Source organism: Mycetomoellerius zeteki, unplaced genomic scaffold, assembly GCF_001594055.1.
Source record: "Mycetomoellerius zeteki isolate Tzet28-1 unplaced genomic scaffold, Tzet1.0 scaffold64, whole genome shotgun sequence".
Lineage (NCBI taxonomy): Eukaryota > Metazoa > Arthropoda > Insecta > Hymenoptera > Formicidae > Mycetomoellerius > Mycetomoellerius zeteki.
Window position 1 is genome coordinate 176708 of NW_017257654.1, and position 14998 is coordinate 191705.

Consider the following 14998-nt stretch of genomic DNA (forward strand, 5'->3'; position numbering starts at 1 on the left):
ATAATTTAATTCAAAATAAAGATAGATTTCACGCAATAATAAATCTGTCGTGTTCATCAGACAAGAGATTTTTATAGATGCGCGTTATTAAATTTTGTAGAATGATAAATTTTTAATTTTTTAGTTGCGCTTTTATAATAATAATTAAGTTCTAATTATCGTTACTATAAAAAGTTTTTACTATTTTCTATAATTTTCCATTTATTAAAATGTACGTTAAATAAATTTAAATAATAAAGAATACGCAAATAGCACGTATTGCGTATGAAGAAATAATAAATAAGCGTACGAATTAAAACGTGTAGTTTTCAAAATACGAGATGTATGAAAATACTGTGCATTTGCGTTTTATAAATAATATTTTGTGGTCAATTCATGATATGGGGCTTTTCAAAATTATTTTACAATATTGCACTGTGCAAATGTTATAAGCAAATTAAAAGGAAGTAATCAAAAATTAATTAGCAGTATGTACGAATAATTGTATAATTACCACACAATTAATTTTTTTAAATATGATAATTTCACGTCCTATGTAATAGATTGAGAAAAAATGAAAAAAGGACTAAAAATTAAATTAATTTTTGCCTGATTTTGATCCACTTTTGTAGCAGAATGAAACTAAAGAAATGCAAATTATACGACGCTCGAGCAGAATCATTTTCTCTTCTACTGTGTATTGAATTTTCAGTAATCAACAATATAATTTTAAAATACGTCAACTTTTTATATATTACAAATTATGAAATAATGTGAAATTATAATTTTTTAAATGTGCTATTAATTTAGTTTTATTGATTATTTTATAAAAAAATAAAGAACATTTTAAACATTTATTTATATATGGATGAACATTCCTTTTAAAGCAGTTAAATATTTTTTCACTAATATCTGTCACGTATTTTCTACGTGAAAATTTTTCAATTGCGCAAAATTATTAACTGCAATCAGTAGCGCATAGGATTGTCGTAAGGAAATCGATCCTGAATCATCATTTAAAAGCAAGCATTTGCGGTGACAAAAACAATCTAAAATTATTTCCGACACATTCGATACATAAAACCACTGCCAGATCGTTTAATCTCTCGCGTTACATTACATGGTTCAATCCAAAATGGTTCATCGCAACATATTACGCAACAATTGCAGGACAGAATGTTGCTAGATATAGGAATAGCGTGTCGTTGTCAAATCGGCTTACACAGGTTCGCGTGTAACTACACACAGCCACACACATAGAGAACTCGTCGCTATTTTCCAGGAAAAAAATTACAAAACGGAAAAACAAACAAATGACAAGCCGCTTCGAAAGTAGGGGTGACGGGCGACATTTTCTTTCATCCCCCACTGGTCAAAGAGAATTGGAGTGGAAACGAAATAGAGGGGCTGACGCGCGGGTTAAAGAGGGTTAATCCATTACGGTTACTGTTAAGGCACGTAATACACGCTTGCACGTTTACACAAAAATGAAACGGAGGATGGCGCCTATTCACGCTCGCGTAGAGAATCAACGTGACTTTTACAAGCATGACTAACCGCGGGTGCGATGTTTTCTGCTCCATCAAGTTTTTTTATTCGCATCCGTGGCATATGCGGAATTTTATATGATAAAACGAATTCCAAGTCTGAATATGTAAAAGAGATCATTTAAACAAAAAGCTATGAATAATTGAAAAATGCGTATCGAATACAAAAGTTAATCACCAAAATGACGGCGTATATATTCTGCAGATATTATTTTATACAGGTAGTAACCATGTACGATATATAAATTTGCGAATCAAGCAATTAAAAGAAATTAATATTATCTTAATTAAAGCAAAAATGTTTTCAAAATATCAAAGTACCGTTTATGCCGGAAAAGTTGTCATATAATTCACGCTCTTAAAACAATGTTTGATGAATTCATTAAAATGTGAATTAATAACAAATTCCATAATTCTCGCATATACATCTCTGTCCATTCACACATGCAAATTCATTTTACATAGATTCTATTCCAAGCGTATTTATTTTGTTTCTCTACTCTTGCATTCGCGGCTGTCATGTAAACGAAATTTTTACATCACTCGGCTTTTGCGCAGACATTCCGTATTAATCCAAACATTTCGTAAATATTTTTCTCATAAAAATGCGAAAAGTCTTTTGCAAACTACGAGCATCCGAAAAATGTACTTTGCATGCATTTAGTAACTATGTGTGATAACTTCGTTACGCAGCAAAATACAGTAATGACAATGAAGGTAGCAAAAAGCATACTCCGACCTAAAAATGTCTAGTAATAAAAAAAGCAGAAATAAAATTCTTTTTTATACATGCGGCGTATAAATAAAATTAAAAAATTTGCAAATGTAATCGACTATTTTTTTATTTTGTTAGATTGTGTAATTTGAAGGGTTTGTTTTAGTATCACACCGATCACGCAGATCGTGCAGTTTTGCCCCATATTTTGCTTTCGTAAAATTTTCACCAAACAGTTAAAGTTCGTTTAAATTACGATAAGAATAGTATGTTTATTCATCTTCCACAAAAAATTTCGTCCGCTCAAAATTTTAGAAATATTCAACAAACCTCCATCAACATTATATAACACACCGAAAGCCTCTTTTTCGCTTTTAGAAAATTATATAGTTAATGTTGATTACCATACAGACATTTAATAGTTTTAAAGTAATAATATTAAAATATAAAAAATATAATAATAATGACATTTAATGTATAATGTTAAATATGTTGTATACACATTTCAATATATCAATCATTTCTGTGATTCTAAAACCTTATTTCTGAATACAAATACGATTATCATATTGATTATCATATTCCTCAATGTATAATCTTTTTTTACAGACATAGAAACTGTATAATTTAATAAAAAGTACTTATATATCGATTACATGTTCATATTTCATATTTAAATTTAACATAAAAAGGATGTTCCAAATAAAATTACTTCAAGAAAAAATTATAATTTCAAATAATATGTATTTCAATTATTTGGAAAATAATATTCTCCATATGTTATCGCAGTGACGAAAAATAATGTAGAGCGGAATAAAAAATATTTTATTCATTAATCTTCAAATCCAACGTGAAATTGTACATTTTTACAAGGTGCACATACATGTGTGTATATATATATATATATATGTGTATATACATAAATATATATATATAATATGCACCCGTAAAAAAAATATATATATTCTTTTTAATTTTCACAGATGCAGACGAAGAGGAAATATTTTGTTCAAAAATTAAAAAAAGCTGTGCGTTTCTGCATTTCCCACGCACAAGATAAAACGGTGGAAATGGCTGAAAAACACATGCGAAATCAGTAGCTCTCTTATCGTTTTGTCGTCATTTCACCCCTCTTCGTCATTTCGCGGTAGTGTTTGTTCAGCCGCTAAATGGCATCCACCTTCTCTCTTGATGAATCCTCTCTGCTTTCTCCAACCGCTGCTTTTCGTCTACTGCGGCAGCGCTCTCTCATTTGCGGCTGCTATCTGTGTGCGCGATATCTGTGATCATGTGACGGCTCTTAATGTACGCGTTTTAGCTTTCAGCAAAACGTTCTGCATTAATTGCCAGATATAATAATATTCATGATGAAGACAAGCGTTCGTCATATATACTTCGTTAAACATTTAAATACTTCAAATGTTTTTATTAACAACCGTTAATTTTTCTGATAATAATGCTTTGAAAATATTTTATATTTCTATAAAATGCTTAGCAAGCTGTGTATTTATATCTTTGTGTAGTAATATCAATTGTGATTTATAGAAATCGAATTTTCATCAATTCGGTTTTTTACTTATAAAGATAAAATAATATTTTATATCGCATATAGGTATGTATTATTATATAAAATTATACGCGTACCATTATTTTAACTGCAGAAGTAGCATGATAAATAATTAATATACGCGCCCATATCTTTTTATAATACAATATAATGCAATATAATATAGTATAATATAATATAATATAATATAATATAGTACACTGTATTTGTAGTGTCAAATTTAACTTAACGTGAGTCACCACTGCTCCTACTAAATATATCGTTATTTTTTACCAAACAATAGTTAAATTTGACACTATAGATTTAACAGTGTATAATATGATATAATATAATACAGTATAATATAACATAATACATAATATAATATAATATAATATTTAGGGAACTTCAATTATCTTTCCTTACATTCTAGTCAATTATAATAACTATCAGAGAGAGAGAGAATTTAAAAATTACAATAAAAAAAGATAGGTTACAGGGGTTAACAAAGCTGCTCTATATAATAAAAATCCATGCATTTCCATACAAACCAAATCGTAAAAAAAGTTTTCATAAGTTCTTGTGTTATACCTTGCGTAAAATCTAAGCGTCAAAGATTTTATGTTCCATCAGCTGACAGCTATATTTTTCTTCATAATTTGCGTAGACACGCTCTTATTACTTATACGAGCATCACTTTTTTGTTCTGCCAGCGGGGATAACCATACAAGGTCGTCTCGCGGGAATGTCCTTATTACTCTTGACGTAGCCTAGTGCACGCGCGTACTTCCTCTCTCTTTATCCATCATATCTCTCCCCGTCTCTCTCTCTCTCTCTTTCTCGCGCTCGCTTCTTTTTCTCTAATTTTTTTCCAATCGATGCGATGCAATGTGATCGACTACGTTATCATCAGACATCGGACGCAACTTTCGCGAGAAAATAATTACTGCCAAGATATTCACTAACAATGTCATCTGGTATCTCAGTATCATTTAAACTTTAAATAATAGAACACTGCATGAAATCGATATATCGTTTATTTCAAAAGTAATGCAATTTAAAAAAACGTGATTTTTTAAATTATTACCATGAATGAATTGAGTAAATATTACTCTTTGAATAATCAAAAATAAACTAATTTTATCAAAAAATGTTACAATTTAAAAAGGGTGATTTAAAAAAAAATTGTCAGAATCTTCTTAATTTAAGAACATGCTTTGTGCTATCGTTATTATTGTATTTTTTTATATAATAAAGCTATTACACATGGTTATTAAACACATGCAAAATACATTTTTCGAATACTCGCAATTTGTGAAGAATTTTCCATATTTTTAGGAGAAAAATATTTACGAATCAAAAGCGTCATAATTCAAAGAGATGGTTTTTAAGAGGTGCGAAAAAATGACAAAAATAACAATTCATTGTATTAAGAATATATTCTTTTTGTCGATATTATTTGATCATCCAATAATTTTCTGTCACACACAAGTTGAAAAAAGATATATTCCCCTTTTCTAAGAAACTTAATTTTCTTAATTATGTCATTTTTTTAAGTAAGAAAGCAATCTCTCATATCGAAAATAAGAAAATATCGTCACGAAATGCTGCTTCGAGAGAAGCTGTATCGTTTTCATAAATTTCTGATTACTGTTATCACTCTCGCGAGATTCACGGCAACGTTTCTTGTCGCAGCGAGCGAAGTCGCATTTGAACTTTGTGATATCGCTCGTATCGATCGCATCCAGCGGCTGAGAAACTTTGTTACCGGCTCTGTCAGCGCGTATCCGTTCCACGGATATGCACGGTATGTACGTTAAGGCGACATTATGCCCAATTCATATGCCTCGTCACGTCTCTCCTTTTCTATGTGTCCTGCGACCCGACCGGCGCTCACGACAGCTTCCTCTTTCCCCCTCGGATACGCCTTCCGTCGTTCCTCTCTCATACGTTTCTGTTCCCCGTTTCTGTCGCATAGATACGCCGATACGCGCTCAGGAGATCGAAATTCAAACGCGGGTATAATGGGGCGATTTCGCCTTGAAACGTCGAGTAGAAATTCTCTTTCCGCCGGATATTGCTTGACGGCCGATTGATCATCTTTTGAAAACGGGGACGCGATTGAAAGCGCGACTTTTTCTGTTGCCTGACTCAAAAGCTGTAACGCGTGCTTTTTAAGGACTGTTTGCGCTGAAGCAGCAACGACCATGCATTTCGTACATTTCTCAATGTACAATATAGGTAGACGCGATCATTGATATTTTGATCGTTCAATGGTACAATTGGGACTAAAATTTGGATTTTCTGAATAATAATATTATTGTGAAATTAAAAATTGTATACCGAATATATATAGATGACAAATATATTCTACGGCAGATAATTCTCCAACGTGTTAATTTCCATCCACCTTACGTGCGTTTCGTGTCATTTTCCAATTATATATTTGAATAATTATAACATTTAAATTGATGATAATTATATATTTAGATTAGATATCCGAGCGTTATGATCCATAATTAACGTAAGATAATTGACACGTGATATTCAGTTATATATATTACAGGAAATTCTTCAACTAATCCAATGACATGATAATGTTCTCGCCTCACATTACGTTACCTCACCGGATACAAATTATTACCGCGATTTTTATGACGTTATAATTGCGGAACGCAAGCGCGGCTCAACTTTAATTTTGCCGTGCACGTGTCCATTGTCAGCAAACTGCGGGCATTGGTTTGATTGCATTAATCTCGAAATTGCTACGTCCGCCACGTTCGAATGCTATTTGAAGTCGGGTAATGTGTTTATGCGCGACGTGTCGCGTGTGATTTAACTATAATAATTCGAATCTGCGTCTCTTCCGTGAGATCTTCCCACCGAGAATATGTCATTACCGGATCTGTTTTATGAAGGTTCGAATGCGATCCTTTAATAAAATATTTATACAGTTGTTCAGAGACCTTATTCTCAAAAAATATGAAATAATAAAAAATCTATAATATACGTAACGTATACAATATTTTCATATGCGATATTTTTCGAAAATAAAACTCAAACTTGTAATATTAGATTAATATATCAGTTATCATAAAATATATCATTATCGGGTCTGTTTATGAATACTTGGAACCTCTCAAAAATCTTGCGTAATAATTCTGAAATGTGCAAATTTTTTCAACGGCATTGAATCAAACTCCAATGAAATATTTTTATGCGTTCAGACTTGCAATATTGAATTAACATACAAGCCGTCACATATATGTACCACAAACTAAATATGTACAAAAACTCGATAATAATACGATAACAATTGAAGCCTCGATGGGGTATTTATACGCATGATTCTGTATTTGTGATGTAATTGCATCCCTTGCATTATATTGCATAAAACGTTTTGCAATTCACCATCACCGGCAATACGCCACGAAATTAGCCAAGCGCCAACATTAATCTATCCGCCCTGTGAAAATCATGATATCAAACATTAACAAGTCTGACGGCTCTTTTAACAGCGAGTGCTTTCGACGCGCGTTACGCTCCAAATGAATGACACGCTAAAATGGGAGTTCGGTCGTTCCTGTTCACCTTTTATTCGCGCGTGCAGCGTGATCAATATCGAATAACACGTTTCCGTAGCGCGCGGATTTTTGTATTAAAAGCGGTATTGCAATTATTGTGAGACAGTGAGATATTAACGATGGTAATATCGTTTGTTTTACGTAAGCAAAACAAATGCATTGCATTCACAAATTTAATTAACGGAAGATACGAAATTTTGGCACGTGTGCTTTACATTAATTAATTTCTGAATCAATTCGATTGGATATACATATCAACTGTGCTGATTGAATGTTACATCAACTATGACAACTTGTATATTAACTTTAACTAGATATTGATAATAGACTATAAATAAAATTTGCATTTTTTAAAAATAAAAAACTGTATGGAAAGAAGAATTTTGCTGAAATATCTAAACATTTAGCTAGATCTGAAAATAATTTTGTTGTACTATTAAAATAATTATGGACGCTCAAGCATAATAAGTAATGTTGCAAACAATTTTTGACAATTTTCTAACAACTAGCTTAGACGTCATAATTATTTCGATAGTCGAACAAAATTATTTTTAAATCTGTATGTAGTTACTATTTTTAGATACTTTGGCTTTTGTTAGCAGTTCTCTTTCCGTGTAAATATTTCAGATTATATTGGTATTTGCAGACATTTATTTATTCTCAAGTTTTCAATTCTTGCGAATCTTTTCTTACGTATAAGTTTATGTACATATATAAATTTGCATTTCATCATGAGATGTCTAAAGTAGAAAACAGTAGCAAAATAATATTTCCTCGACGTTTACCCTACCTTGAGTAAGCTTGGGTGGCTTGTAAAAAATTTTTTATACAACAATATGTATAAATATGTATAAATATACCTAAACACTCATAAAGATTCATAATCATATATAATTATACATGAAATATGTCCATACATCTTTCTTTCTTTTGTAAAATTACTTTTTAGTGTACTAAAAATAATAAAATATTGAGAAAACATCAAAAATAGTTAATGGGACAATTTTCGCATTGTTTGTTTTAGAAAAAATCAAGTTTTAAAAAATATAAAAAAATTTGCTCATACATAACTGTGTATAATTTGACATGCAATCATATGAGCAATTCTTTTACATTTCTCCAAACTAAATTTTTTCTAAAACAAACAATGCGAAAATTGTCCCATTAACTATTTTTGATGTTTTCTCATTATTATTATTTTTAGTACACTAAAAAATAATTTTACAAATGAAAGAAGGATGTATGAACATGTATGGACATATCTCATACATAGTAATATATATTTATGAATATTTATACATGTTTATGTATGTTTATACATATTTATATATATTCATTCATGAAAAATTTTTCACCCGGTATCGGCACGGCGGCGGCGGAGCTATTCCAAAAGGGTTTTATCCTTTGCATTCATCTTTTAAGCTTACTCGAGTATACGTAAACGCTATTCCCGATTATGCATATAGATTAATTTATATGTTCCTGACGCGTAACTTTGACCTTCCAATTTTAGATGGGGAACAGTAGATATCTGTTTTTGATTTAATTCTCTTCCCTCGACCACTCTGAGAAGCACAAATCGCCGGGAGTGGTTTCGTTTAATTAGTTACGCAGGCAAACAGAGGCCTGTTGCCAGCATAAATTAATTATTAGCTGAAATTATCGAATTATTAAATTGAAAAGAATTGTTAAGAAACTACTTAATTATCTTATCGTTGCGAGATATTAATCCGTTTTATTTCATTTAAATATGAAATTTTTAGATACGAAAAATTTCTCATAAGAATTTCACGTGAGTACTAGTTGTATTGATCGTAACGAGATATAAAACATGTGACACGAAACAATCTTATATCTAACAAGAGGGTTCGTACGAAACACCTAACAACGAATCACGCGAAGGACACTTTTTCCACTCCAACCCTCATTTTGTTACTTTACTTGCATCGATAAATCCGTCACGAGCGTTACCACCGGCCACTTTTTTACTTCCAGCTGGTGCGAACATTTCTCCTCGACAACATCCAACATCTCTCTTCATAATAAACATCAGGCAGCAGCCGTAGGGAAATTTCGGCAAATCGCAGCCGGGGGTCGCGCGTGTGTAGGTAACAATGGTTGGCGGTGGACAAAGGAATCCACTATCAATGGAGCGACCCCTCTGTCCATCTAACAATTAACCCCACCGAATTCTCGGTTCTCTACTTTCTTGAAAATCGATGCGTACCTCTCGTCTCGAGAGGGCTGCTCACCCCCTCACAATGAAGAAATATTTTTGACTGGTTTTCAGTGTGAATAAACGTACATCAATTTTCTATGGTTATGGAAATTGTTTCTTTGCCTCTCGATGTGCTTTCTTCTCACATCAAAATTCAATTGTAAAAATTTAATCTTTAGGAAGAAAGAACGTTTAGATAAAATTGATCTTTTTATTAAAAAAATCGATTTCAGTTGAATTATTATATTTAATTATTTATTTTTTTATCTATAAATCGACAAAAGAAAATTTCATGTTATTATTTACTTCTTTTATCTATTTTGTATATAGATTACATGAAAAATGAACAAGATAGAATATTAGATTGGATTCAACCTCACCCTCTTTCCTGAAAACACATTCTGAAAATTACCTTACCGCGCGTACGTTAAAAGGTTAATAACATTAATCCTATTCCGCAATTTCATTCGTGTCACTCAAAGTTTGCATAAAAAACTTAAAATATATACACTTTATTAGAATCCGCGATGCGGCGTTTGCTATTACATATCTAATATCCAATTAATACATATCTAATACGTAAACAATGGATTTCGATATCAAATATATATGGGCTTATATGTGATCCCATATCTGTTCAATAATTAACTTCTGGCGTAGGGGATGTTTGACTCAAGCGTGGAGTTCGCGTGAGACGATTTATAATAGCGTGTTTTAACTAAGTATGCTGTGATCTATGTTTCTATTAAAGATCAAGAAGATAGAATTATCAGATTACACGTAACACTGTATTTTCAGTTGTGTTCGGAAAGTCTGAATAAGTTAAATATTGTTCGATGTGTTGTAGATTAGTAATGCAAAGCGCTCATTTAAAATTTACTAATGTTACCTGTGCATCTGCAAGGATGCGCCGCATCAAGGCCAAGGTGGGGTGCGTTGTGAGATCATTTTGAAGGGCAAGCGCCTCGCCTTCCTTGTTCAAATGATTCAACGTCTTCAGAGCTGCAATCAGAAAAAAATCAATTGCAAATGCACTATAGATAATATTGGCAAAAATTGTTATTGCACATCTATGTTAGTTCATAGAAGTCTAATAAATAGAGGAGAGTGAGAGAGAATTGCGAACATGGGGTAAACGCGCGGCGATACTATTGCAGTACATTAGAGTAGTAAGATAACCTCGCATCCAGCGATAGTTCGATATAAGCTTATTGTTAGTACCATACTATAACACCATAGAAAGCCCACGTTGTTTAAAACAAAAATACCATTACATATTTTTGACAATTTTGATAGAGAAAAATGAGAGATTAGCGAATACCTATAAAGGGAGAAATAAAGGTCATAATTATTTATCAAATTATTACAATTAACGATTATTTATCAATTATAGAAGTCTACTTAAAGGATATTGGCTTTAAACTATAATAATTATTATTAATATAAATTATCATTTTAAATAAGAAACAAAACCGAGATTTGACACTACATGGCGGATAATCCTACACTGTTAAATCTATAGTGTCAAATTTAACTTAATATGAGTCGCCACTGCTCCTACTCAATTTTATACTAAAACAATAGTTATATTTAACAGTGTCAAATTGACACGATATAGTGTCAAATTTAACTATCATTTTGGTAAAAAATAATGATATATTATATTTAGTAGGAGCAGTGGCGACTCACGTTAGATTAAATTTGACACTATAGATTTAACAATGTATATTTTTCTAGGAAACATTTGATAAAAAGAGATATTGTTCACATTGCAGTTGTTGACAGTACAGCGTTTTACAGCTCAATCAAGACTTGTATCCGCGACTCGGCAGTAAATGACCGAGCTTTGTGGAAATTGTTGGCACGTGAAGGATACTCGGCGCCATTGAGTCGTGCTGAGCCTTTCATCCGAGACATGCGGAGAGTCAGAGAATTCCTGAGCCCGGACCTACCATTGCTCAAGATGGCCGGTCTCCTCTGGCTTGTTCGTCTCGTATTATCTTCACCCGGCCGGTGGTTTGAACGGCGGGATAATTGAATTCTCGTGGTAGTCAGTGGTCATGGCGCGAACGTGGAAAGGCCCGAGGGTTACCGAACTGTTATCGACAAGTTCGTGAGAACAACTCGTTTCGCAAAGGTGTCCGAATAAGCTCAGGATAGACACGCGCCTTCGATGCTTCCACGATATCGCGCAGAAGCTATACGTGCTTTGGTGGAGCTTTTAAAAGATAGAAGTACGTGAGGTTGTGCTTTGACCCACTTCGTACACTTTCGGCCCATATGAAATTAGAAGTTTGAGCTTATAAGTTGCATCCACGCTACGTGTTCATAAGCTTAATAGAATCAAAGAGCTTCCCGCAACAGTGGGCTAACTCACATTTTTTAAAAACAGAGTAAATAACTCTAAAGTTAAAGTGATGGAAAAAGTATCAATATCATATACGTTCGGTTATGTTGTGGAGTTAATGTAATGTTTTCCCATCGCTTTAACTTTAGAATTTATTCAAAATTTGTACAAAATTCCGTTTTTACACAGAGAGTTAGTCCACTGTTCCAGCAAGCCATTCTGTTACGAAGACAATTTTATGTTCCACAAGTCTCTCTTACTTTTATAAAACTGTTATCGTCAAAGGAAAACGACAACTGCACCTCCTGATAAACGATCAACCTTCAAGCAAAGCTAGAGATAGAGAGAGAGAGTAGCGGTGGAATTATAATGTCGGATAATACATTTCGGAACTCACCGCGCTAGATTAAACGCAAATTTGCTACATAAACGAGATGCACATGTAGTTGGCGATGCGATGTCGGCTTTGATGTGGCCTAAGCAAAATTCGAAGTGGGTTCGTAAACCGCGTGACGAAGGTATAGTCTGTAACGATCCTCGTTAAAAATGCATTTTGACTTTACGTGAGATTGGGATACGGGAAGATGATTTTCGTTAATTAACGCTGCATTAAGTAGTACAGCCGAACATTAAGTAGTATAGCCGAAAATCGTCGATTTAAAATCTCGCGAAGTCATCAAATATTAAATCGTCCAAAGCCAATCATAGGCTATATGAGAGCGTATAATTGCATTAACGGTGCGTTTAGCGCTGCCACGCACCGCTGCTACTTGGTGATAATTTAATGACAGTTACCGTTAATCCAATTTTAATCACGCGCACGATTTTTCATACGAACGCGCTAATGAAGCTTCAAAGCTTTAAGTAATACAAGCATGAAATAAATTTGCCGTTTTATTGCGTAATCGATATCGCGACGGAGACGGCATCGGGGACGAACCTGACGCGATTAGAGTATTATTTGTTGTGCCGGAGTTGCAATTAAGCGCAATTAAACTGCCGCTTGTGCCAGAGCACAGGAAGACCTGAGCTACACCAGAGAAACATGTTTTATCGACTTAAGTCCTGTTTGTTGAAGACAAAGGTCTCTTTTTGTCGATAAGATACGAATTCTAGATCGTCGAACGTCTTTCCAGCAGATCCTCGCTCTGCAAAGTCTTCGAAGAACGAACGTATTATCGCTTGATCTCGAGAAACAGCTAGTCGTAAAATTGCTTTTCGTCCACAAAAATCGAGAGAAACTGAAGAAAGGTGGAAATATATCCTTAGAGTAAATAAAAAATGAGATAGCTTCGCAATTGTGAAAATATTGGATAGAATATTAGATCATTGTCTACTTATCACTCTCTTTAAAAGTAAATATTTATAAAAATTCAATTACAATTCAAAATTTTCAAATATCTATACACGTACAAACATTCTACTGAAATAGAAATATTTGAGTGACTTTGACATTTACGAGTTAGATGGGAAAAATGCAGGATTAACTATCTGTTCAATTGCGATCAAGCGACTTGCAATTACCGTCAGCTCAGATTTCTATCTGTCATCTTTAAGCCGATTGATGAGCAGAAAAAAAACACGTTCAAACGGGTAGATCGAAAAACCCCTTTCCTTCACGAACTGTGATCTTAAGATTGTAGCAGTTCTTCAAACAGGAAGCGCTCTCACAGCAGGAAGCGCTCTCACATCAGAAACGTCGAGTATCCTTACCGAATAATCTCGCACTATCATTACTACGCTAAAAGAAGAACGCTCGGTAGTGCTTCGTGACGGAGATTCGCGATTAAACAACTGCATACTTTCGCATTAAAGATTAACCATAGTTATTCCTGGCACGCTTTTTGCAGAGTAATTTCACGCAAAAAATTTACATCAAATTTTCTTAAATGCAGATTAGAAAAATTAATTATTATATTTATTTAAAAAAGAATAATAAATTTAAAAATTACAAGAAACAAGAATTATGTTTTTAAGAATAAACCAAAAGAAAATAAATTGCCAATGTAAGCCAACGCTGTTATTAATGTATGTTGTTATTAGAAGTAATATATCATAAAGATTAGACGCTTCGAATGTAAAAATATTTATATCTGAATTAAAAATATTTAATAACCGATTTAAAATATTTAATATCTAATATTTTCGAAAAAAAATCAGCTTTTGTAAAAAAAATATTGCTCTAAATCATCAGGTTTAAGAAGTTTTAAATATTTAGTTCATTGAATCATTAAATCATAAAGACTTGGTTTATTTCTCAAATTTCTCAAATTCACGAAGCCAGAGAATGCGAAATAAATCAACTCGTCGATACCAACTACCGAAACGATAAATCTCGCGTGTAATGCAAGGTAAAAACGTGCCCTCGCGAAAGTAGGCGACCGCGTTAAAATATTCCGCGCGATGTCGATAGGCTTGGCGTTGTAGCGTCTCGCCTCGACACACCTATAGCCTTGGTTGCACCAGTATACATGTCGAAGTGCACGGTGAGCCCATGTGGTCCTGGATGGCTCTTCCAGGTCGGGGGTATATAGGTCTACGGTAAACACGGAGAGAAGTAGATACGCCTCCATCGTTTCCTCGGCACAGCGGGGGTTGCGGGAATATACCTACTGATATACGGCGCACACCGATATTATGCACCTCCCTGTGTCGGAAGTGAGATTCTTTATGAGCTTTTACACCAACTCGGAACTATCGAGGTCGCATGCCCGGCTAATGCGAAACAGGAGTCCCTTTATGGCCTTCGACACAGATAAAGTGATACTCAATAGCGCTCCGTTTGCGGAGGTTTGATAAAGGGATGTTTTACGATAAATGATGTTGGTTTAACATCTCCTAGTACCCCGTAATTAGAATCAAAGCGGTGTCACGTGGTGGACACCGCTGATATCGGATGGAAGTAAAATGCGTCGGTCACATCGGCGTATTTACATAATGCATTATACTAAGCTAAGATTTCGCGTCGCGTGCGCGTTTAAAATGCGGCGCGGCGGTCGCAAATCATAACCGCGACACGTATCGTTTCGACTTCCGGGACAACCGAGACGTGTGTGCATTAC

At 33.7% G+C, this 14998-nt stretch overlaps 1 protein-coding gene across 1 annotated transcript in view; it reads right to left on the reverse strand.

The window, feature by feature from the left end:
• The window catches only part of Liprin-gamma (liprin protein kazrin), a 131340-nt gene that overhangs the window by 45394 nt on the left and 70948 nt on the right, over positions 1–14998 (reverse strand). The window contains exon 2 of the mRNA XM_018457568.1: positions 10479–10591. Within this exon, the coding sequence (XP_018313070.1) occupies positions 10479–10591 (113 nt within the window). The remainder of the gene's footprint in view (positions 1–10478; positions 10592–14998) is intronic.